The sequence below is a fragment of the Oryx dammah genome, unplaced genomic scaffold (assembly GCF_014754425.2).
Source record: "Oryx dammah isolate SB20612 unplaced genomic scaffold, SCBI_Odam_1.1 HiC_scaffold_5, whole genome shotgun sequence".
NCBI lineage: Eukaryota > Metazoa > Chordata > Mammalia > Artiodactyla > Bovidae > Oryx > Oryx dammah.
In genome coordinates, this window is record NW_024070189.1 from 91,887,110 (window position 1) to 91,914,203 (window position 27,094).

Genomic DNA, 27,094 nt, shown 5'->3' on the forward strand with positions numbered 1-27,094 from the left:
GGTTACAAAACTCAGTACATTCTATTTTTCCCAGACAAACATCTCTCAAGTTTCACTCTGACTCAGTTTTTACTGAAGCTTTTCATCTTCTTATCATCAAATTTGGGTAGATAGAAATTAGTTTCCCTGCTAAGATTTCTGTTAATTTCCTTCACCATTGGACTGGATTCAATAAATTTCTTCCTTTCGTTTCTTAGGTTGTGAATTATTTTCTGATTTTTTTTGTTGGGGTCACATTTTAGTGTCAACTTATTGATAATAATCAACAATTGAGGAAATAGTATCAGCATTAATATTAATATAATTATTGCTATTCTTTCCTTAACTCTGTTCCTTAGACAGAACCAAATGTTAACCTTTAGATGTGTATCTTTCCATATCTTTTCTTACTTTGTGAATACATGGAAAACAGATCCACACCACACACACACACACACATTGAAGCATTTATTCAGTACCTACTGAGTGGTTTATAACAGTGATTAAGAATCCAACCTCTGATGTCAGACCCCCAAGGTTCAAGTCTTTGTCCTGCTACCTGTAAGATATGTACTCATGTTTTCCTATCCAAAGTGGTATTAACAGTAGCCTCTATTTCATAGTTATCATAAAATTAAATAATATATATAATATTATTTAAACAATATATATGATATTATTTAAATAATATATGTAATAATTAAATAATATATAATATATCATAAAATTAAATAATACATAAGATTATATATAAAATATATTATAGAATAATATATAATATAATACAGATGCTACATATAAATTATATATATTATGTATTAGATATCATATATAATATGATATGTAATATATATAAATTATATATTATATTATAATGTATATTAAATATTATGTTATATTATATAAGATATATAAGATATCTATATATAAAATATTATATATATATAAAATATATATATCTTATAATATATATATCATATATATCTTATATAAGATATATAATATAATATATAAAATATATAATATATAAATATAAAATATATAATAATATATAATATAATATATAAATATAAAATATATGTGTGTGTTATATATTATATATGGTCATATATAATATATTATATATTATGTATACAATATATAATATTTACATATGCTATATAAAAATTATATATTATATATAATTATATGTTATATATAATTTATATACTATTTAAATATACAATATATAATAATATATAATATAATATATAAATTATGATATAATACAATATATGGCTCAGATGGTAAAGTGTCTGCCTGCAATGCGGGAGACCTGGGTTCGATCCCTGGGTTGGGAAAATCTCCTGGAGAAGGAAATGGCAATCCACTCCAGTACTCTTGCCTAGAAAATTCCATGGACAGAGGAGCCTGGTAGGCTACAGTCCATGGGGTCGCAAACAGTTGGACACGACTGAGCAACTTCACTTCACTTTACTTCATACTATATATAATATAATATATACTGTATATAATATAAGTTAAATATAATTAATTTAATTATAAATTAAATAATATTAAAATAATATATAAAATATATTTATATATGAATCTTCATTAAATAAATAATATATATAATAAATATGTATTATTTTATAAAATAAAAATAATATATAACATATAAATTAAATAATATTTATATAACCAATACTTGGTTCACAATAAGTATTAATTATATTTATTTTAAAATCTCAATTAGTGCCAGAAACACAAATACCATAAATATGAAAGTTTAAATTAAAATGCTTGCTGTTTTAAAAGCAAAATGAGATCATATAACACATGGTTCTGTAACAGACTTATAGACTTAGAGAACTAACTTATGGTTATGGGGGGATAGGTGGGGAGAGATATAGATTGGGGGTTTGGAATTGACATGTACATAATGCTATGCTTAAAATAGACAGCCAGAGTTTCTGGCTTTTCCGTGTAGAACACAGGAAACTCTGCTCAATATTCTGTAATAACCTAAATAGGAGAAGAATTTGAAAAAGAATAGATACTTGTACATGTATCACTGAATCACTTTACTGTACACCTGAAACTAACACAATATGATTCATCAATGATCAGTTCAGTTCAGTTCAGTTGCTCAGTCGTGTCCGACTCTTTGTGACCCCATGATCGCAGCACGCCAGGCCTCCCTGTCCATCACCAACCCCCGGAGTTCACTCAGACTCACGTCCATCGAGTCCGTGATGCCATCCAGCCATCTCATCCTCTGTCGTCCCCTTCTCCTCCTGCCCCCAATCCCTCCCAGCATCAGAGTCTTTTTCAATGAGTCAACTCTTCGCATGTGGTGACGAAAGTACTGGAGTTTCAACTTCAGCATCATTCCCTCCAAAGAAATCCCAGGGCTGATCTCAATGATACTCCAATATAAAATAAAAAATTTTAAAGAGGAAATATAATTGTAGATTCACAGGAAGTTGCAAAAATAGACATAGAATCCTATGCAAACTTCCAAATTTCCCTGGTGGTGACATCTCATATACTGAAGAAAATGTCAAAACCAGATAAAAAACAACAAATGTGATTCTGTACTTTACTTAAAAATAGCCCATGAGCCTTTCTGCTTGTTAATGTGTATGGGTATGCTATATCATTCTTTTATTAGCAACTGCATATGGAACTTCCCCTGTATATGGAAGATCCCCTGGAGAAAGGCATGGCTACCCATTCCAGTAGTCTTGCCTGGAGAATCCCAAGGACAGAGAAGCCTGGTGGGCTCCAGTCCATGGGGTCACAAAGAATCAGATACGACTTAGTGACTAACACTTTCACACTATCCCATGATTTTATTTTATTTTATTTTATTTATTTTATTTATTTTTTAAAACCTGAACAAACACCTAGGGCTCGTATCTCAGCTCTTCCCAATTATTTCTCACCCCAAGCCAGAGGAATCCCAAGTGGTACCAAAATGCTATGTTGAGGGTGCTGGTGTTCATAGGTAAGTTGGCCTAAGGAAGCAGGCTGGCAGTGGGTACCCCAACACTAGGAGGTGAGGAGACTAGGTGATTTATAGGGTTACTGAGGTACCTAAGGGTAATATTCCAGCTGATGAACTCCTTTATAGAATTTTAGAGCTTGGTCCCCTTAACTGTGATTGCAATTCCCAGATCCAGGTTGGCCCTCTTACAGTTTACCCAAGCCTAGCACATCCAAAGGATAGTGGACCTGCTGAGCAGACAGGGCTTTGCAAAATCACCATGATTTGATTTTAGCATGTTTTATTTAACCAATTGCTTGGACATTCAGGCTTTCCAGATTTTTGCTATCAAAAACCATGCTGAGATGAACATCATTACACAAGATCCTTGCACAATTTTAAAGTATTTCTTGAAAGATGGAATTCCCAGAAGGGAAATTGCTGAGTCAAAAGGGTACATGTAATTTATAAGGCAACAAGTGCTGACTTACTGCACACCAAGTTGCATCCCCAGTAGGGCTTCCTGAATCAGGAAAAAGAGGCTGAGGAAATGTCTTTTCTTTTTCTTTTAAGATTTTTTTAAAAGTCTTTATTAAATCTGTTACAATATTGCTTATGTTTTGAGTTTTTTTGGCCAAAAAAAAAAAATTGTAGGATGATGTGTAGGATCTTAACTCCTCAACCAGGGATGTGTGGGATGTGGGACATGTGGAATCTTAGCTTCCCAACCAGGGATGGAACCCACGCCACCTGCCCTGTATGGAGGAGTCTTAACCACTGGCCACCAGGGAAGTCCCTAGTGAATGGCCTTTTAGATTCTTCATCATCCCAGACTGTCAACCCGTTCTCATGGTGAGAGACGGGGGACAACTGCTGCTTCACTGATGAGAGAAAGAGCAAACACACACCTTTCCTTGCAGAGTACAGCTAAGAGATTCACCTCTGTGATTGAAAACACATCCAAGTGGTCCAACTTCACCAAAGAAGAGACCTCTACGCTGGCCACAGTCTTGCTGGAGAGCGTGCAAAGCACCACGTTGGCAGCTTTTCTGAAACCCTCAGCGAATGTCAGTCAGACTATTCAGACGAAGAATTTAGGTAGGATATATCTTTGGTGTCAAGGTCACACCCGGGGGCTGACTTAGGTGGGTGACTTTGACATTGTGATTCCCCATGGCTTTCTCATATACTACATCCAACTTGTGTCTCCTGCATTGGCAGGTGGATTCGTTACCACTGAACCACTTGGGAAGCCCTAAACAAGAGTGGAGCACAGTAAAATCTGTAGGAGAAGGGATCAGAAAAGAGAGAGGCGGATTTTGTAGACAAATGCAGGCTTCCCTGATGTCTTAGTGGTAAAGAATCTGCTTGCAATGCAGGAAATGCAGGACACCTGGGTTCGATCCCCAGGTCAGGAAGAACCCCTGGAGGAGGAATGGCAATCCACTCCAGTATTCTTGCCTGGGAAATCCCATGGTTGGAGGAGCCTGGCAGGCTACAGTCCAAGAGGTCCCAAAGAGTTGGAGGTGACTGAACACATAGTAGGGAGTCACAGTTTTACTTGAGATAATGGGAGGGAGTGGGATTGAAAAGTTTGAGAATAAACACAGTGTCATCTAGCTTATATTTCTAAAGGACACCTCTGGTTCCATTACCCATCTTGTTTTCATGAAAAGTCCTGTAATTATTGCCATGTTACAGGTAAGAAATCTGAGGCTCAGAGAGGTTAAGTCACTGGTCAAGTTTACACAGCAAGTGGGTGGTAGAGCTGGGCCCCTAGTTTGTGACTGCAGAACATGAGCCCTTTTCCACCCTGCTGGGCTTGCTCCAGACCCTCCCGATTTCCTTTGGTTTTGGAAAACCAGTCTAACTTTGACATAGTCAGAGGCTCATGACTGTTATCTTCCATCCTCGTTCACTTCAAGTTCATTTTTCCCTGAAGCATCTCCTGAGATGTGAACCCTTACTCCTAGAGTTCCAACTGGGTTTCAAATTTGTTTGGTGCCTCCATCTGCCTGCCAGTTAAGGGCCTCAAGGTCTTTCCCATGACCCATCATTCTTTCTGTTCTTTCCCTTGCTTTCAACTAGAGATGCATTCCTTTCTTGGCCAGAAACCAAAGTCAGATCCCACTTTCTGGGTGAGCTCCTGCCACTTCTCCCTTTCTCCCTTTTAGATATCGAGAGCAAAGTGATTGACAAAGAATGCACTAACGAGAATGAGACATTTAAGTTGAAAGCAAAAGGGGATGAAATGAAGATCTGGTGTTCCACAATCGAAGAATCGGAATCCACAGGTACAAACCCATTCCTGAGAAACAAAGAGGGTTATGGTGCATTCAAGCAATAAATATTAATGGATTGATTGCCTTTTTAAAAAATTTAATTTTTAATGTTTTTTAATTGGAGTGTACTTGCTTTACAACGTTGTGTTCATGTCTGCTGTACAACAAAGTGAATCAGCTATATGCGTGCTCAGTCGCTTAGTCATGTCCAACCCTTGGCGACCCCATGTACTGTATAGCCGACCAGGTTCCTTTGTCCGTGGGATTTCCCAGGCAAGAATACTGGAGTGGATTGCCATTTTCTTCTCCAGAATCAGCAATATGTATTCATATATCACCTCCCTTCTGAGCCTCCCTGCCACCCCCCCCCCACGGATTGACAGCTTTTTAGACCTTTTTTAAATTAAACAAAATTTTTATAGTAAGCCCTTATTGGTTGGGCTTCCCAGGTGGCACTAGTGGTAGACTCTGCCTGTTAGTGCAGGAGATGCAAGAGATGCGGGTTCAATCCCTGGGTGGGGAAGATCCTCTGGAAGAGAAAGTGGTGACCCACTCCAGTATTCTTGCCTGGGAAATCCCATGGACAGAGGAGCCTGGTGGGCTATAGTCCACGGGGTAGCAAAGAGTCAGACTCGACTGAGCACAACAAAAACAATGTTTTGTTGGTTATCTGTTTCAAATAGAGCAGTGTGTTCCTATCAATCCAAAACTCCCCCTATGTATCCTTTCCCCAGACTCTCCCCACCCCGATCCATGCAGTTACCATAAATTCATTCTCTACGTCTGCAAGTCTGTTTCAGTTTTGTAAATAAATTCACTTGGATCAGTTTTTTAAAATTCTGCATATAAGTGACATCTTATGGTTTATTTCCTCTGTCTGACTGACTGTGTATGATAATCTCCAGCTCCATCCATGTTAATGCAAATGACATTATTTCATTCTTTTTTATGCTGAGTAGTATTCCATTGTTTATATGTACCATATCTTCTTTATCCATTCACCTGTCCATGGATATTTAGACTACTTCCATGCCACACACTGAAGAAACCAGAATTGAAAGAGACACATGTACCCCAGTGTTCATCACAGCAGTGTTTATAATAGCCAGAACATGGAAGCAACCTAGATATCCATCAGCAGACGAATGGATAAGAAAGCTGTGGTACATATACACAATGGAATATTACTCGGCCATTAAAAAGAATACATTTGAATCAGTTCTAATGAGGTGGATGAATCTAGAGCCTATTATACAGAGTGAAGTAAGCAAGAAAGAAAAACACCAATACAGTATACTAACGCATATATATGGAATTTAGAAAGATGTTAACCACAACCCTATATGCAAGACAGCAAAAGAGACACAGATGTATAGAACAGTCTTTTGGACTCTGTGGGAGAAGGCGAGGGTGGGATGATCTGAGAGAATAACATTGAAACATGTATATTATCATACGTGAAACAGATCACCAGTCCAGGTTTAATGCATGAGACAGGGTGCTCAGGGCTGGTGCACTGGGATGACCCAAAGGGATGGGATGGGATCGGGAGGGAAGTGGGAGGGGGGTTCAGGATGGGGAACACATGTAAACCCATGGCTGAGTCATGTCAATGTATGGCAAAAACCACTACAATATTGTAAAGTAATTAGCCTCCAATTAAAATAAATAAATTTTTTAAAAAGTAAAAAAAAAAAAAAACCCTAAACAACAAAAAAAGATTGCTTCCATGCTTTGACTATTGTAAATATTGCTGCAATGAACATTGGGGTGCCTTTATTTTTTAACTTTAATTTTTTTATTATTTTGAGCAAATATTTACATTCCCTGGTGGCTCAGAGGTTAAAGCATCTGCCTCTAATATGGGAGACCTGGGTTCGATCCCTGGGTTGGGAAGATCCCCTGGAGAAGGAAATGGCAACCCGCTCCAGTACTCTTGCCTGGAGAGTCCCATGGACGGAGGAGCCTGGTGGGCTACTCACTGGTGGGCTACAGTCCACAGGGTCACAAGTATTTATTAAAAATAAAATAATGATAGAGGCAGAAATAGCCCATGCCCTCAGGAAGTTTACCATCTTCTAGGGAAGTCAGACATTAAATAATCTCTGGGAGTAGAGTCTGGAAGAGTGTGGATATTTGTATATGTATGGCAGGTCTATGCAAAAGACCCTGATGCTGGGAAAGACTGAGGGTAGGAGAAGAAGGGGGTGACAAAGGATGAGATGGTAGGATGGCATCACCGACTCAATGGACATCAGTTTGAGCAAACTCCAGGAGATATCGAGAGATAGGGAAGCTTGGTGTGCTACAGTCCATGGGGTGGCAAAGAGTCAGACACGGCTTAGAGACTGAACAACAATGGCTGATTTACTTTGGTACACAGCAGAAACTAAGACAACATTGTAAATCAACTATATCTCAACAAAAAGTTAATTTAAAAACAATCTTACAATATGGGAGTGACAAGATGTTTCCTGTCTAGTCAGCAGCCATTGGTCACATTTTGTTATTGAGAGCTTTAAGTGTGGTTAGACTGTGAGTGTAATATACATACTGGATTTCAATGTCTTGGTGCCAGAGATGAAGGAATTAAAATATCTAATTAATAATTTTTAGAATGACAACATGTTGAAATGAAAATATTTTGCAGGTAGTGAGTTAATATATAACTTAAATAATCCCCCCCCCTTTTTTCACTGTTCTGAAACATGGTTACTGGAAAATTTAAAATTACACGTGTGACTCATACTAAATTTCTAACATACAGTGCTAATCTGTATCAGGAATTAGCAAACGCTTCCTGTAAACCGTGGTTAGTAAATGTTCAAGGCGTTGAGCGCGATAGGATCTGTTGCAACTCTTTCAACTCTGTCCTCAGGGTGCGCAAAAGCATTCCTAGGCCATATGTAAATTAATGGGTGAGAAAACAGGCAATGGGGACTACCCTTAAGGTCCATTGGTTAAGAATCCACCTACCAACGCAGGAGATGTGGGTTTGATCCCAGGTCAGAGAAGATCGTACATGCCGCAGGGAAATGAAGCCTGTGTGCCACCACTACTGAGCCCATTCACTGGAGCTACTGCAGCCTGCATGCCCCAGAGCCCATGCTCTACAACAAGAGAAGCCACCACAATGAGAAGCCCTTGCCTTGCAAATGGAGAGTACCCCTACTCACTGCAGCTAGATAAAGCCTGTTTGCAGCCACAAAGACCAGCACAGCCTAAAAAAAATTTTTTTAATTAAAAAAAAAAAACAATGATGGCCAGATTGGCTTGTAGGTCATTGTTCACCACTCCCCTGATCTATATGCTGTCTGGACGGCCCAGGAACAGGCTAGGACACAGACCACCAACATTGAAAGGGAAAGCCCACCAAAGAGACTGAACAAGAATAACCATAAATGTGAGAAGAGAAACTTATTTCCCACTGCTGAGTTGAATCGTCCCTTAAAAACAACACAAATTCAAATTAATTTTTAAATGTAGCCAAGATTTTTTTTTTTTAGGTAATACCACCTCAGGATTTTTTTTTTTCAAGTTAATTTATTTATTTGGCTGTGTTGAGGCTCTGTTGTGGCACATGGTCTCTCTACTTCTGGTGCTTGGATTCAATTGCCCTGTGGCATGTGGGATCTTAGTTCCCTGACCAGGGATCAAACCTGAGTCCCCTACATTGCGAGGTAGATTCTTAACCATTGGACCACCAGGGAAGTCTCAGATATTTTTTAAAGTTTCTGATGAGAGTTAACTATCTGGAAGTCCACTGGTGTTTCAGTCCTCAAAGGAGGCCAGTGAAGGTGCAGAAATACGTGAGATATTAAAGTGTGTGTGTATGTGTGGATGAGCTGGGTCATCTGTAATAGCTACTAAGCAAATGATTGGCTTTTTTTTTAATTTTCGGGAAATTTCAGGGATCAACGGGGTGGCTTTCGTTTCCTTTGCGGGCATGGAGTCTATTTTGGATGAACGCTTCTTGCAAGATCTTCAGATCCCCTGGACCAACTCCAAGAAGAAGCTGAAGATGAATTCTCGCGTTGTTGGGGGCATCATAACAGGAGGGAAGAAAGACGGGTTCTCTAAACCAGTCATCTACACTCTGGAGAACATCAAGGTTGGTAACAAGGTTTCCACTGGGCCCCCAGCTGTCTACTGGGAACTCCACATCCTCTGTTGGCTTAACTCTCATTTTTTGACAGGGACCCATTAAGCAGAGCTTCCCTGGTAGCTCAGTGAAGAAGAATCTACCTGCTAACGCAGGAGATGTGGGTTTGATGCCTGGGTTGGAACATTCCCCTGGAGAAGGAAATGTCAACCCACTCCAGTATTCTTTCCTGGAAAAATCCCATGGACAGTGGAGCCTGGTGGGCTACAGTCCATGGATTCACAAAGAGCCGGACATGGCTTAGTGACAACATTAAGCGGCAAGTGTCCACAGTTCCTGATAACTCAACCACTTCCCAAAATCCACTGCTAGAAAAATGAGCTCTTCTATTTCAGTGTGGCATTTTTCCATTCATCAATGGGCAAGGTTGAGGTTAGATGAAGTAATGCTGATGCAAGAACACTTACATGAACTTTATTTATATTAATTATAACCAAGTTAATAATGGATACAGGTCTGACACCCAAGACATTTCTTTTTATCACTGGACGTTGAAATATCAGCATTTTTCTCCATTCTGTACAGAACGTGCCCACATCTTCTTGAGGTTGGTCAGGTTGAATCCATTCAAGATGGATTCTCAGGCAACTAAAGGCTCTGAATTTTCAGCCAAAGCAGGATTTTGAGAGTGCTATCTGCGTTTCCTGGAAACCGGATTTGGAGGGAGGCAAATGGACACCATCAGGCTGTGTGCTCCTTGAAGCTTCCAAGACGCATACTGTCTGCGGCTGTAATCGAATGGTGAACTTGGCTGTCATCATGGCTTCTGGAGAGGTCACGGTCAGTAATGATGCTCTGTAGTCTGGGTTCTCAAATCCAATGGGAAAATACTGATTAACATTCATTGTGTGCCTCTCATGGAATTGGGCATTGTGGGAGCCAGTCATGGGGACAGAAGGGGTGTGTGCCATATCTCTGCCCTTAGAGAATTCATGGTCTGGTTGAGAAGCTATGACACTTATATATGACATGAGAACTGACCCTAAACAGGTGCAGGCACAATCATAACCAGAAGCCCCACTTACAGAGCACCTGAGCTTCCCAGGTGGCACTGGTGGTAAAGAACCCACCTGCCAGTGCAGGAGATGTAAAGTGATGGGGATTTGACCCATGGATCGGGAAGATCCCCTGGAGAAGGAAATGGCAACTCACTCCAGTACTCTTGCCTGGAGAATCCCATGGACAGAGGAGCCTGGTGGGCTACAGTCCACAGGGTTGCAAAGAGTCAGACACGACTGAAGCGCCTTAACACACACTATGTGCTTGACTCTTTAGCTGTTTTTAGATGCACTTTTCAGGACAGGAGGCTGGACTTCCATAGTCTGTTTAGTCATGAAGCCAGTAATTCGTAGAGATGGGATTCAAACCCAGGATGGTCTCAGTTCAGAGGTCTTTTTCTACAAAATCGTCTATAGGCATACTTCATTTTATTGCACTTTGCAGATATCACTTTTTTTTTTCAAAAAAAAGAGAAAACAAATTGAAGGTTTGTGGCAACCCTGTGTGCATTGAGCAAGTCTGTTGGCACCGCTTTCCCAACAGCATTTGCTCACTTCATGTCTTTGTGTCACATTTTGGTCATTCTCGCAATATCTCAAACCTTCCACCAGCAAAAAGATTATGACTCACTGAAGGCTCAGATGATGGTAGCATCTTTTAGCAATAAAGTATTTTTTAATAAATACATTTTCCAGACATATGCTATTATACCCTTTAAATGTGTATGGTGAGTATGGTGGCATGTAAACATAACTTTTATATGCACTGGGAGATAAAAATTTATGTGACTCATTTTATTGCCAATATTTGCTTTATTGCGGTGGTCTGGAATTGAACCTGCACTGTCTCTGAGGTCTGCCTGTAAATGGTGCAAGAATTTGTGTTACAGAAACTGAGAGTTGTGTCACTGAGAACAGGGGTTAGGTCAGGGAGGAGGTGGAACATGAAATAAGACTTGGTGAGAAGTTAGATTTGGTAGAGAGGAAAGACATGCTCATTAGTGCTGTGATGGGTATCCTTGTCTGTAGCAGGATCCCAAGTTCAGTTCTCTGCCAAGCAGGTCCTAAATTGCTACCTAGAGGAATGTAAGGCTTAAGACTTAAGAAAATTTGATTCAGAGCAAGTCTAGCCTAGTTTCAAGTTCCATCTCAATCACTTCATAGCTGTGTTTCCATTGGCATATCACTCAGCCTCTCTGAGCTGAGCCAAATTTTTTCATCTTAAAAATGAGAACAAGAGAAAAATGATGACTCAGGAGTTCCCTGGCAGTCCAGTGATTAGGACTCACCACTTTCACTTCCATGTCCTGAGTTCCATCCCTGGTCTAGGAACTGAGATACCACAAGGTGTGGCCAAAAGACAAAAACAAAAAATTAAAAGCATCAGCATTTAATTAGGGAAAAAGAGAAAAATGATGATGAAAATGAACATTTATGCGTGTTTTCTGCACTGTTGTAAATACTTTAAGCATTTTCATTCAATCCTCTTGGAACTATTTCACATGATCGTTACTGTTAGTACCCTCATTTTAACAGAGGAGGAAATGGGCACAGAGCAATTAAATATCTTGCCCAAGCTTAAACAGCCAGAAACTGGCAGAATTGTAGTCTTAACCACTACATCACAACCTCATAGAGAAGCTGGTGCCTGGCATATCTTTAACACACAGAAAGCACCCCCAATAAAATTAATTAGAAATAATGGCATAGGGAAGGACTCAACTTGTCACCTCCACTCCTGGAAGCTGGAGCATCTTGGAACACCTATTATCAGTCCTGTTTCAGTGCAGGTAACAGGAACCTCTCAAGGTATGTCAAGCAGGAAAGTATTTAATACAGGGGCTTGGATGCTCACAGAATTCTTGGAAGGGATGGAGGACTTGAAGTAAGGGGTTCTGCCACTTGAATTTGGCTTCGAGATCATCCCTCTGCAGCTGAAACCCAGAGGTCATAAATTACCTTTGGCATTTCACCCCACATCCATGAAATTAAAGATCGGATAGTTGGAATGTGGAGTCCAGCCATAGCTCACTCCTGTCTGCAGAAAACTGGTATCTGCCTCCATCCTGCCTTTTAAAACCTTCATGTGTGCATCTCACTGGAGAACCTAAATGATGTTCAGGACCTTAGCCCCAAGAGATTATGGGAAATGCAGTTTGCAGAGGTCTTACCCTATAGGAATAGGACATAGGAGAGGGATGAGGATGGGTGCTGATGGATGCCGAAGGGTGATGATGAACAATATCTAGTTCACACCACTGAGCGCCCGAGGGAGAAAAAGCTTCCAAGCTCTATATAGCCAAGCCAAGAGTCTGGATAGTTCTTTTTCCTGCCTGGGGGTTCTAACTGGACATTCTCCGAGGCCGACAGTGTATCTCTTCTCTGACAGATGGAGTTCGCCCTGTACCTCATCAGTCATGTGGGCACGATCATCTCACTGGTGTGTCTTGCCGTGGCCATCGTCACCTTCCTTCTGTGTCGTACCCTCCGAAACCAGAACACCTACATCCACCTGCACCTCTGCATATGCCTCTTCTTGGCCAAGATACTGTTTCTCACTGGTGTGGACAAGACTGACAACCAGGTCTCATATCCCTCCGGCTTTGTCCCCATCCATCCCCATCATCTCCCCATCTGCTTCTGCTCATCCTCACCTAACTCCCTCAAAGCTAGTTTCCACCTCAGGACCTTTGCACGTGCTTTCCCCTCTTCCTATACTCATCTGCCAGTTTCTAGTTGATGCCTTCTTGTGATAGGTCTCCGTTTTGAATGATTTTCCTGATCATGTTATGTATGGGGGTGGTCTCTCTTCCTACTCTTTAAGCCTTTGGTTCTTACCTGGGCTGATTCTGTGCCCTCAGGGGACACTTGGCAGTATATGGAGATGTTGTTAGTCGTCACCTTTGGGAGGGAATGCTGCTAAACATCTTACAGTGCACAAGACAGTCTCCCTCATCTACCCATTGCAGAAAATAATCAGGCAATAGTGTTACAAATAGGGACTTCCCAGGTGGCTCAGCTGGTAAAGAATCCCCCGCCAGTACAGGAGTCACAGCAGACCCGGGTTCAATCCCTGGATCAGGAAGATCCCTGGAGGGAGAAATGGTTACCCATTCCATTCCTGCCTGGAGAATCCCGTGGACAGAGGAGCCTGGTGGGCTCCTCTGGGGTTACAGAGAGTCAGACATAACTGTACACAGCACAGCAGTAGCAGTGTTATAAATATTAGTAATGCTACAGTTGAGAAATTATTTGTTTAAAAACTGAAATATAGTTGATTTACAATGTTGTGGCAATCTCTGCTATACAACAAAGTGACTCATTTATATACATATGTACCTTCTTTCTTAATATTCTTTTCCATTATGCTTTATCACAGGATGTTCAGCATAGTTCTCTGTGCTGTACAGTAGGAACTTGTGTCTATCCATTCTAAATTTAATAGTTTGCATCTAACAACCCCAGACTCCCAGTCCATCCCTCTCCCTCCCCCCAGCTTGGCGACAGTGAACCTGTTCTCTATGTCTGTGTTGGTTTGTATCATAGTTTAGATTCCACATATAAATGATATCATATGGTAATTGTTTTCTCTTTCTGACTTACTTTGCTTAGTGGCATCATCTCTAGTTGCATCCATAGGTGAGAAAGTTTACTTTTTAATCACTCTATTCAACATCTTTTCCCAGCACCTATTAATATTTGAAACCATACTGATTTTTTGTTGTTGTTGTTTTACTTATTGTGTATCTACCTCTTCCACAAGATTGCGTGCCCCATGAGAACAATAACTTTTGGCCAATTAAGCTCCAATAACTGTGTCCGAAACAGTAGGTTCTTGGGGTATTTCCAAAGGAAGCACTACTGACATTTCAGGTATGATGATCATTCTTAAAGCAGAACTACCGTCTCACTGTGGGATGTTTCACTTCCTAGAGCCCTTGGGAACCAAAGGCTAGTAGCACTCCCCACCTCTCATCATGGGACCAAGGGTGAACAAAATTTTCCTGTAAAGAAGCAGATAAAAATATTTTTAATTTTTCAGATGCCGTGGTCTCTGTTGGCAACTACTCAACTCTGCCATTTTATTTTGTTTAATATAAATTTATTTATTTTAATTGGACTTAATTACTTTACAATAGTGTATTGGTTTTGCCATACATCCACATGTATCTGCCATAGGTATACACGTGTTCCCCATCCTGAACACCCCTCCCTCCTCCCTCCCCATACCATCCCTCTGGGTTGTCCCAGTGCACCAGCCCCAAGCATCCAGTGCTGCTGGGCATACACAACAAGGAAACCAGAACTGAAAGAGACACGTGTACCCCAATGTTCATCGCAGCACTGTTTATACTAGCCAGGACATGGAGGCAACCTAGATGTCCATCAGCAGATGAACGGATAAGAAAGCTGTGGTACATATACACAATGGAGTATTACTCAGCCATTAAAAAGAATACATTTGAATCAGTTCTAATGAGGTGGATGAAACTGGAGCCGATTATACAGAGTGAAGTAAGCCAGAAAGAAAAACACCAATACAGTATACTAATGCGTATATATGGAATTTAGAAAGATGGTAATGATAACCCTGTATGTGAGACAGCAAAAGAGACACAGATGTATAGAACGGTCTTTTGGACTCTGTGGGAGAGGGAGAGGGTGGGATGATTTGGGAGAATGGCATTGAATCATGTATAATATCATATATGAATCGAGTCACCAGCCCAGGTTCAATGCAGGAAACTCTGCCCTTTTAGCATGAACACAGCCATGTTTTTGTTTAGTCACTCAGTCATGTCTGACTCTTTGCGACCCCGTGGACTGTAGCCCGTCAGGCTCCTCTATCCATGGGGCAAGAATACTGAAGTGGGTTGCCGTTTCCTTCTCCAGGGGATCTCTCTGACCCAGAGACTGAACCTCCCCCCACCCATCTCCTGGCACTGGCGCATGGGTTCTTTACCCACTGAAAGCGGCCATAGAGAATACATAAATGGGGAAGGATGTGTGTCAATGAAATGTTAATGACAAAACCTGCAACCCATCCATGCCTGTAGTTTGTGGATCCCTTCTCCTCCCCCCACCCCTGTATCTTCAAACATTCCCTAAAGTAGTGTGGTCATCTATCTGTTTTTCTCTCAGACTCTCCCAGTTTTAGTGCTGGAAGTTGTACATCCTGAGAAAACTCATTTCTAGGGAAACCAGAATGATTGGTGTCCCTACTAAAGGGACGGAACTACATGTATTGAAGAATATATCTATAAATATTTGTGGAATGAATGAAGAGGCTGTATTTGGGGAAGTCCAGTCAAAGTAGCCCCTTTATGGGTTTTTTTTAAAATTTTATCGGAAGATAATTGCTTTACGATTCTGTGCTGGCTTCTGCCATACATCAACATGAATCAGGGAAGGAGGCTGGACACAACCCTGAAAGAATGACATAGCTGTTGAGGATACGATATAAACTGATTAGAGCCAACTAGGTCCAAGATGGCAGAAGATTCAACTTGCAGTCGACCTTTAGCCTCATTATACACTACTGTAATACATTAGGATGCTAAATGACCACCCATGGGCACCCAGGCCCACCATCCAGGACCAAAAAGTGGGCAGTGGCCCAATTCCTGGAAATCCCTGCTCCTTCCCCCAAACATATAGTTGAAATAATCTTCCTACTTGTTAGCCTATGAAATTACCCAGCCCATAAAAACTAACCACAGCTGCTTTTGCCTTCTGAGATGGACAGAATTCTGTCATGGAATGTGTGTGTGTGTTTGTGTGTGTGTGTGTGTGGTGTGTGGTGTGCATGCTCAGTCATGTCTGACTTTTTGTAACCCCATGCACCGTAGCCCACCAGGTTCCTCTGTCCATGGGATTCTCAAGGCAAGAATACAGGAGTGTGTTGCCATGCCCTCCTCCAGGGGATCTTCCCAACCCAGGGATTGAACCCACATGTCTTGCATCTCCTGTATTGTCAGGCGGATTCTTTATCACTGAGCCACTTGGGAAGCCATATGGAATGTATAGATACACATTCTAAATAAATAATGCACACTCTAAGTAAATCCACTTCTTACCTATCAAAAGCAAGAACAACAGCAACAGAGAAGCCGCTTTTCTCTGCCCTCTTCCTCTGAACATACTCCCTGGAGTAAGGGAGACTGAAGGTGCATGATTCTCCTCTGCAGATGGGCTGCGCCCTCATCGCAGGCTTTCTGCACTACCTTTTCCTTGCGTGCTTCTTCTGGATGCTGGTGGAGGCTGTGGTGCTCTTCCTTATGGTCAGGAACCTGAAAGTGGTGAATTACTTCAGTTCTCGAAACATCAACATGCTGTATCTCTGCGCCTTTGGCTATGGGCTCCCGGGGCTGGTGGTGGCTGTCTCTGCTGGCTTACAACCACACGGTTATGGGATGTATAATCGGTAAGTGACATTCTTCTCTTTCCCTGAAAATTACTGCTATTATTAACTATTCCATGGTGATAATTAAATGAACACACAAAAGAGCAATAACAGGAGCAGTAGTCATGGCTACCATTTATTGAGCTCTTACTTTATGGGCTGTAGGTCTCAGGGTTGCCATGGGCAGTAGCACAGGTTGTGCACTGTACAAATCCGGAAGCCATTGTTTGCACTATAGTATCAATGGGTAGTGGCAATGTAAACAGTAAACCTGATTGCAGAGTTTTCAGTTCCTGGACTCTAGAGCCAACTTGCCTGGGTCTGGATCCTGGCTACACCACTGTCTAGCTCTGCTGCCTTGGGCAAGTTACTTAAACTCTGTATGCTCTCATTTCCTCATCTGTTATATGCAAGCTGATGACAATGCCTATATTATAGTGTTATTGTGAGTGTTAAATGAGTTAGTATCTGCAAAATATTTAGACAGTGCCTGGCACAGTGTAAAGCATTATACATGTTATTGTTGCCACCATTCTTTTGCCATGGTCTCTTTTTGTTTCATTTAGGTTTTAGTTGGAGGAAAATTGCTTTACCATGTTGTGTTGGTTTCTACCATACGACAATGTAAATCAATAACAATGATGTATATGTCCCTCCCTGGTGAGCCTCCCTCCCCTCTACCAGCCCAGTCTGTCTAGGTTGTCACAGAGCACCAAGCTGGGTCCCTGTATTACCCAGTGGCTCCTCACTAACAACCCCATGGACAATAGGAGCCTGGAAGACTACAGTCCATAGGGTTGCAAAGAGTGAGACGTGACTGAAGCAACCGGGCATGCACACACTAGCAATCTATTTCACACATGATAATGTGCATATCTCGATGCTACTTTCTCAATTCGTCCCACCCTCTCCTTCCTCCACTGTGTTCATAAATCCATTCTCTACACCTGCATTTTCATTCCTTCTCTGCAAATACTTTCATCAGTACCATTTTTTCTATGCATTAATATACGATATTTGTTTTTCTCTTTCTGACTTACTTTGCTCTGTATAACAGGCTCTAGGTACATCCACCTCACTACAACTGACCCAAATTCATCCCTTTTTATGGCTTAGAAATATTCTGCCATGGGTCTGTTTTAAAGTGAGGTAGGTTTATCAAAGGTTTTATGTGAGAAGATAGTAGTTATAGTTGTTGTTCAGTCACTCAGTCGTGTCCAGCTCTTTGTGACCCCATGGACTGCAACATGCCAGGTTTCCCTGTCCTTCACTATTTCCTGGAATTTACTCAAACTCATGTCCGTTAAGTCAGTGATGCCAGCCAATCATCTCCTCCTCTGTTGCCCCCTTCTCCTCCTGCCCTCAATCTTTCCCAGCTTCAGGGTCTTTTCCAATGAGTCAGCTCTTCTTATCAGGTGGCCAAAGTATTGGTGCTTCAGCTTCAACATCAGTCCTTCAGATGAATATTCAGGATTGATTTCCTTTAGGATTGACTGGTTTGATCTCATTGCTGTCCAAGGGACTCTCACTCTCCAGTACCACAGTACAAAAGCATTAATTCTTCAGTGTTCAGCCTTCTTTATGGTCGAACTCTTAGACCATACTTGACTACTGGAAAAACCATAACTGACTATATGGACCTTTGTTAACAAAGTCTGGGCTCACTAAAATCATTCTTTTCATTTGCATCCCAGCTATCTGGGGCCAGTATCCTGGTTTTTCACATCCCCACCCCTAGGTCCTCATTGCTCACCAAGGGGAGTGGTTTTTGGCTGCCTGATAGCAGGTATTGTTTTTCCTGATTGTCCTCCAGGCTCATAAATTCACTTTTGGAGGGCTGGGATCGCTGATGGCTATGACATCCTTGTTTACTGATATGGCAGGAAACACTCCATTTCTCACTTCATTTCTATTAACAAATAATTACAGAATGCCTCATCCATGCCAGGCTTTGCACTGAGTGCTGGGTATTCAGAGATAAACAAAAAATTCAAAGTCCAAATTCTCCTGCAGCTCATAGTCTAGTAGGGAAAGATAGACAATTTAAACAAACAACGGAGCAAGATAATTTATGATACTGATAGATGTTATTAAAAAAAAAAAGCAGCAAATTCTGCTAGGGAAGGACCAGACACAGTGTGACTTTTCAGAGGAGGTGATATTTGAGCTGAGAATTGAATGACAAAGTGTACCATGGAGAGTTCTGGAGAGAGGGAATACAAAGGTTATGAACTGAGAAATGATCTCTATCCCAGGTGTGAAGAGAAAATTTCAGGAACGTTCACTAAGGAAGAAGGTCTGAAAGAAGAAAACTGAAATGTCACCTGGTCCATTGTGAAAATTTTCACTTCAACCTCATCCTCCAATACCCTTCCATAAGCATATCTGGCAGGGCATGAGTCATTTTAGGGTTAGGACTTTGATACAATGACTGACTCCTGTTTTTCTTCATAGCTGCTGGCTGAATACAGAAACAGGGTTCATCTGGAGCTTCCTGGGGCCAGTGTGCACAATTATAGTGGTAAGCTGATTGCTTGGTTTGGTGTGTTTTGGAGGAGGATCAAAAAGACCCAGGGCTTCCCAGGTGCACTTCGTGGTAAAGAACACGCCTACAGTGCAGGAGATGTAAAGAAAGCGGGTTCAATCCCTGGGTCGGGAAGATCCCCTGGAGGAGGGCATGGCAACCCACTCCAGTATTCTTGCCTGGAGAATCCTATGGACAGAGAAGCCTGGCAAGCTACAGTCCATGGGGTTGCAAAGAGTTGGTCGCGGCTGAACATGAACACTTATGGTAAGGGAGTCAACCACTTTCATTTGTCAAATCACTTGCTTTTGTCAGAGACTCAGAAACAGGCAGATAAGTGGGAAAGTGCTATAGAGGAAAAAAGGGAAGGCTTCAGGTATGCCCTGCTCAGAGGCTGTTGACACAAGGACTCTACAGGTAGGCTGACTAAATGCAGGGCATCCTAGGTGATCGGTTAGGGTTATATACTGGCTTTTTCCTTTTGGTCCTAAGTTGGAAGCAGAGGCAGAAATGAGGGAGGCTGTCAATTATCAGTCAAGTCCTGATCATCTGGGGTGGGTTGCTGAAGGAGTTACTGTTTGGCTTCCTGGAGTGGTTACTGCAGACTATAGGTCAAAGTTCCCTTTTCATAAATGGTCTGGCCATCATCCAATTGTATATCCAGCCTTTCCACCCCTTCTGCTTGTCTCTGTAGGTCAATTCCATCCTCCTAACTTGGACACTATGTATCCTGAGGCAGAAGCTTTCTAGTGTCAATTCGGAAGTCTCCACACTCAAAGACACCAGGTACAGTCCAGCCTTCCTTTCCCCTCATCTTCTAGTCCCCTTTCCTTCTTTCCCCAAATATTCACTTGAGTACCTTTTGTAAGCCTGGTCCCACACTCCAAATGGAATATAGCACAGTGTCTAGATCAGGAAGGCATGTGAAGCATGCCTTAGCACCATTGCTAGGAGGAACAAGTGTTTCCAATACTAAAATCTGTTGACAATACCTTTTTTTTAAAGATATAGTATTTCAGTGTAAGGATGGAACACAGTTTATTTAAGTGATCTGGTGGCTCAGATGATAAAGAATTCACCTGCAATGTGGAAGACCTGAATTTGGTCCCTGGGTTGGGAAGATTCCCCAGAGAAGAGCACTCCAATATTCTTGCCTGGAGAATTCCATAGACAGAGGAGCCTGGCAGGCTACAGTCCATGGGATCACAAAGAGTCGGACCCCGCTGAGTGACTGAACACACACACCAACTCCAAACTCTCATTTCACCCCGCCCCCATACCCCCTCCTGCTTGGTAACCACAAGTCTGTTCTCCATGTCTGTGAGTCTGTTTGTTTTGTAGATAGCTTCATTTGTGCCATATTTCAAATTCCCCATATAAGTGATATCATATGGTATTTGTCTTTCCCTGTCTGACTTACTTCACTTAGTATGATCTTCTCTAGGTCCATCCATGTTGCTGCAAATGGCATTATCTCATCCTTTTTTATGGCTATGTAATATTCCATTGTCTATATGTACCACATCGTCTTCCTTTATTTATTTATTTTTTTATTTTACTTTACAATTCTGTATTGGTTTTGCCATACATTGACATGAATCTACCACGGGTGTACATGCGTTCCCAAACATGAACCCCCCTCCCACCCCCTTCCCCACAACATCCGTCTGCTGATGACCATTTAGGTTGCTTCCATGGCTTGGCTACTTTATGTTTAGCCTTTTATTACCATAGACAATATTGCATTAAATACATGTGTCCACACATCTTTGTGACCATGTGTACCTGTAGGCCAATTGCCTTTTCAGTGGCTGTAGGATTAGACTTCCCTACCTCTAGGCTTAGAACCTGTGTTCCACATTGATTCTCACCCAGGTCACGGGTCATGTGGTGGCAGCCTCAGACTATACCTGGGAGCATGGTGGCCCATGAGGGTGACAGCCAGAACTATATCCTCTGCAAATCTTCCCCTCCAGGTTACTGACCTTCAAAGCCTTTGCCCAGATCTTCATCTTGGGGTGCTCCTGGGTGTTGGGCATTTTCCAAATTGGACCCGGGGCCAATATCATGGCTTATCTGTTCACCGTCATCAACAGCTTGCAGGGGGCCTTCATCTTCCTCATTCATTGTCTGCTCAGCCGCCAGGTGCGTACCTGCTGCCTCCCAGCCCCGCTCTTTCCAGGGAACTTGCCCCTGCCACACACTCCCCCTATATCTAAGCGTGATTCATCTCCCCATGGTGTGTAATCCACCTTCAGGTACGGGAAGAATACAGAAGATGCATGACCAGGAAGACCAAACCAGGCTCTGAGACCCAGACCTCAGGGATCTTACTGTCATCCGTTCCCTCCACTTCCAAAACGGTGAGACTGTGTGTTGTCTGCATGTTCTGGTCAGACTGAGTGTTATGTGCTGTAAGCTAAGCATTTGTTGTTTGGTCACTCAGTTGTGTTCAACTCTTTGTGACCCCATGGACTGCAGCACACCAGACTTTCCTGTCCTTCTCTATCTCCCAGAGTTTGCTCAAACTCATGTTCATTGAGTTGGTGACAACCATCCAACCATCTCATCTTCTGTTGTCCCCTTCTCCTCCTGCCCTCAATCTTTCCTAGCATCAGGGAGTGGGTAGACTCCTCCAATCAGCTGGCCAAAGTACTGGTGCTTCAGCTTCAGCATCAGTCCTTCCAATGAATAGTCAGGATTGGTTTCCTTTAGGATTAACTGGTTTGATCTCCTTGCTGTCCAAGGGACTCTTAAGAGTTTTCTCCAGCACTACAGTTCAAAGGCAGAGAAGGAAATGGCAACCCACTCCAGTGTTTTTGCCTCAAGGGTTCCATGGACAGAGGAGCCTGGTTGCAGTCCATGGGGTTACAAGAGTCACATATGACTGAGCAACTAAACCATCACCACCACAATTCAAAAGCATCAACTTTTTGCTGCTCAGCCTTCTTTATGGTCCAACTCTTGTATCTGTACATGACTACTGGAAAAACCATAGCTTTGATGTTCATGTGTATTAACTCATTTGATAAACTGTGGTATTTAAAGGTGGGGGTTGGGGAGCTAGGCTACCTGGGTTTAAATCCCAGCTCTGCACTGTTTATAATAGCCAGGACATGGAAGCAACCTAGATGTCCATCAGCAGATGAATGGATAAGAAAACTGTGGTATATATACACAATGGAGTATACATTTGAATCAGTTCTAATGAGGTAGATGAAACTGGAGCCTATTATACAGAGTGAAGTAAGCCAGAAAGAGAAACACCAATACAGTATACTAACTCATATATATGGAATTTAGAAAGATGGTAATGATAACCCTGCATGCGAGACAGCAAAAGAGACACAGATGTATAGAACAGTCTTTTGGACTCTGTGGGAGAGGGAGAGTGTGGTATGATTTGGGAGAATGACACTGAAACATGTATAATATCATATATGAAACAAATCACCAGTCCAGGTTTGATGCATGATACAGGATACTTGGGGCTGGTGCACTGGGATGACCCAGAGGGATGGTACGGGGAGGGAGGAAGAAGGGGGGTTCAGGATGGGGAACATGTGTACACCTGTGGCAGATTCATGTTGATGTATGGAAAAACCAATACAATATTGTAAAGTAATTAGCTTCCAATTAAAATAAATAAATTTATATAAATAAATAAATAAATCCCAGCTCTGCACTTCAGTAGCTGTGCAAACTAAAAAAGATAAAATCATGACTCATGGATATGAAATAAGCATATGTTAAGGATTTTATTCTGCTTATTAATCATTGAAGGAATGAGCAGATGTAACTGGCTGACAAGAGAATGTAAAGAACAGACATGTCTGTGTATTACATCATACATATAATGTATACAATGTATACATAATGCATGCTGCTGCTGCTGCTGCTGCTGCTGCTGCTGCTGCTAAGTCGCTTCAGTTGTGTCCGACTCTGTGCGACCCCATAGACAGCAGCCCACTAGGCTCCTCTGTCCCTGGGATGCTCCAGGCAAGAACACTGGGGTGGGTTGCCATTTCCTTCTCCAATGCATGAAAGGGAAAAGTGAAAGTGAAGTCGCTCAGTCGTGCCCAACTCTTAGCGACCCCATGGACTGGAGCCTACCAAGCTTCTCCGTCCATGGGGTTTTCCAGGCAAGAGTACTGGAGTGGGGTGCCATTGCCTTCTCTGATACATAATTCATAGCACTCATATAATGTATACAATGTTCACAATGTATACATAATACATAATATTACTATACTTTAATGTATATATATGTATGCTCTTTGTGTTGTCTTTTGAACCAGTTATAACATCTGCCTGGTTTCCTCACTGGTAAATAAATGTACTATATATAATATAACATAATTATATATCATGTAATTATACACATAATTGTAAATAAACAAACACTATATCTAATCATTCATATTATAATGTATAAATTTTATATTTGTTATTGTTGTTTAGTCGCTAAGACATGTCCCACTCTTTATGACTCCATGGACTATAGTCTGCCAAGCTCCTCTGTCCATGGGGTTTCCCAGGTAGGAATACTGGAGTAGGTTGCCATTTTCTGCCCCAGGGGATCTTCCCAACCCAGGGATTGAACCCATGTCTCCTGCATTGGCATGCGGATTCTTTACCACTGAGCCACCAGGGAAGCCCAACTATATATTAATAAATATAAACATATATAAGTATAAATATACATATAAGTATACATATATAAGTATAAATACATACAAGTATACATATACATATAAGCATACATATACATATAAGCATACATATACATTTAAGTACAAATATATAGTTTCCAGGCAAGAGTACTGGAGTGGGTTGCCATTTCCTTCTCCAATAAATATATATAGTATATAAAAATTTTATATGTAATATATAAATTATACATATAATTGTATATACAGACTTTGTATATGTAATTATTCACATTGCATAATATATGCATTTCAAATTATGTACTATATAAATATAAATTTATATTATATATAAATTGTACATAAAATTTTAAATATATAGACATTACATATAATTATTCATATTCTTTAATATATATAATGTACATAAATGTAAATATTCAGAAGTTATATAGAATCATTTATATTACATAACACATAAAATTCATAAATGTGTTCATTTGTGTATTAATATATTAATCATAATACATATATAATCTCAATAATATCTAAATGAATGCACAAGTAGAGGCAAAACTATTTTTTCCATGAAATTATTTCCCATCACTGTCAGTTGTTTAAAACTGATAAAACTGTAAAGTAGTTCCACTATAGATCAGGGCCAGATAACCCAGAGAACGTATCCCCTGACAACACATCATTTTCTGTCTAAGTGCACATTGTCTTCTACACAATGGATCTCATCCAGTCTCATGGCTATGCCATCATCTATTAGCAACGACCCCCAAAATTTAAATAATGTGCAGTCCAGACTTGTCTCCTGAACTCTATACTCATATAACCTACCACCTACCAAATGCCTACTTAGATATCTAATAGATGTTTCAGAGGTAACCTGTCCCAAATGAGCGTCTCATTTGGAATATGTTACATCATCAGATTCCCCCACCTCTCATTTCCACAGAGGGTCCTCTATTTTTCTATTGTTCAAGAATGAAGTTGTGAAATTAACGTTGACTCTGTCTGACTCTGCTTTTCCTCTTCCCTTCCCTCATCTCTGCTCCATCAGCAAATCCTGTTGACTGTTCCTCAAAATAGATCTAGAATCTGCTTGGTTCTCTTTCCCTTCATTCCTTCTACTGTGGTCCAAGTCCTGTTGTCTCTATCCAGGATGATGGAAATAAACTCAAAAGAGGTCTACCTCGCTGCCTCGCTAATATTTTCCCTGCCTTATCTTTGGTCAGTTCTCCTTGCAGCAACCAGAGGGTGCTTGTAAACACCCAAGTCAGATATCTTCCCTTCTCTACCTACAACCCTCCATGGCTCCCACCTCATTCAGAGTCAAAGCCAAAGTCCTCCCTGTGGCCCACACGGCCTTGTCTGATCTGATTCTCTCTTCCTTCCTGTCCTTGTCATCTATTAATAGACCCTTCATTTCACTTTGCTCCACCCACACTGGTCTGCTCAAGATTCTTCAGACATGCCAGGCTCACTTCCTTCTTTGGAGTCTTAAACTGAATGTTCTTGAATGCCATGAATGTTTTTGCCCCAACATCCACATAGACAACTCCCTCACTTCCTTCAAATCTTTGTTCCAGTCATTTCTTTTCAATAGACTTTCCTCTGATAACTCTATTTTGTGCAGCTTCCTATTCACCCACCCAGGTATTTCTGCTTCTCCCACCCCCTTATCTTGATTTTCTTTTTTGTACTTTCTACTTTCTAACACTACAATTTCCTTATTTATTGCATTTATCTTTTGTGGTCTTCCATCTCTTACCAGAATGTCTTATTAATTTTCCCCCTGTGACGTATTCCAAGAACAAGTAACTAAGATCCAGTGGCTTAAATAAATAGGAAATTATTTTTATTGCAATAATAGAAGCTCAGAATTAGGTGTTGCTGGTATTGCTTCTGTTGCTTAGAAGGTTGCTAAGGATCTAAGCTCTTCCTAGTTTTCCATCTCACCAATAACATACTGATTTCATCAGTTATTTTCATGGTTGCAAGGTGGCTGCCATAGCTCCAGTCATCATGAGCATGTTCAAGGCAGGAAGAAGAATGATGGGACAGAGTGGCAAACTCATCTTTCAACCCTCTCTCTTTAACAAGAAACAAAAGTTTTTCCAGAAGCCCCTTAGTGGATTTCCCTTTCACCTAGTTGGTCAGAACTGTATCACATGAACACTCATAGTTACAGAGGAATTTGACAAAACAAGTAATTCTGCTTTCTAGCTTCTAGAATGGGAATATCAATAGTCAAGAGGCTGAGAATAGCTTTTGGGTTTGTCAACAGTGCCTGGAGGTAATATTGTTACATTTTTAATGTTTATCCTTCTAGTTTTTGTTGCCGCATTTATCTCTGCCTGTATTTGTAAGACCTGTGCCCACACACATATGATCCCTGAGTTCAAACTGTACTAATCCTGCCATTGATTCTGATTCTGATTTCTCTCACAGGGTTGAAGTCCCTTCTTGCTTTCAAATACACAATGGAATAACATCTCAGGAAAGCAGGTGCCTGCAGAAGCCTTCTCTGAAATCTCTTCTCAGCTTAATGTGGAAATGCAGTATCTCGCCAGCCCTAGAACTCTCTGGGCAATTTGGATTATGGATGATTGGGTCGGTTGGTCTTCCCATGGCTTCCTGTCCTGGTGAAAAAAGAAGAGCTTCCGTTCCAGCTTACCATTTTACCTTCCATGTTCTGCAACTCTGACTTTTCAGAGTTTTGTGGAGACAACAGATTGCAGTGCAATGGCAGGACCAAGAGCTTCTGGCTACCACTTTGATTTGTCCTGAGTCCATTGATGTGTGGCTTTAAGCGTACCTCTCCAGTCTATCACATGCTTCACACACAGAGTAGCCCTCAATAAATGATTTGTTTTCTGACTGGCTGGCTTGCTTTTCAACGAAGAAACCTCCAGCTCTTTTTTAAACGTTCCCCCCCCACCCCCGGTACTGGGGTATAGCCGATTAACAAACAATGTTGTGATAGTTTCAGGTGAACAGCAAAGGGACTCAGCCATACACATATATGTATCCATTCTCCCCCAGACTCCCCTCCCATCCAGGCTGCCACATAACATTGATCTTCTACATTCATTTTTAACTGGAGTGTAATTTCTT

At 41.2% G+C, this 27,094-nt stretch overlaps 1 protein-coding gene across 4 annotated transcripts in view; it reads left to right on the forward strand.

The window, feature by feature from the left end:
- ADGRE1 (adhesion G protein-coupled receptor E1) overlaps window positions 1–26,858 on the forward strand; it is a 65,458-nt gene extending 38,600 nt beyond the window's left edge. For all 4 annotated transcript variants that reach the window (XM_040242106.1, XM_040242107.1, XM_040242108.1 and 1 more), the window contains 11 exons: window positions 3,871–4,048; window positions 5,125–5,244; window positions 9,144–9,343; window positions 10,004–10,174; window positions 12,782–12,976; window positions 16,581–16,816; window positions 19,250–19,316; window positions 20,014–20,105; window positions 21,296–21,464; window positions 21,578–21,682; window positions 26,429–26,858. In XM_040242106.1, the coding sequence (XP_040098040.1) occupies window positions 3,871–4,048; window positions 5,125–5,244; window positions 9,144–9,343; window positions 10,004–10,174; window positions 12,782–12,976; window positions 16,581–16,816; window positions 19,250–19,316; window positions 20,014–20,105; window positions 21,296–21,464; window positions 21,578–21,682; window positions 26,429–26,434 (1,539 nt within the window). In that variant the 3' untranslated portion in view covers window positions 26,435–26,858. The remainder of the gene's footprint in view (window positions 1–3,870; window positions 4,049–5,124; window positions 5,245–9,143; window positions 9,344–10,003; window positions 10,175–12,781; window positions 12,977–16,580; window positions 16,817–19,249; window positions 19,317–20,013; window positions 20,106–21,295; window positions 21,465–21,577; window positions 21,683–26,428) is intronic.
- Window positions 26,859–27,094: the final 236 nt, after the last annotated feature.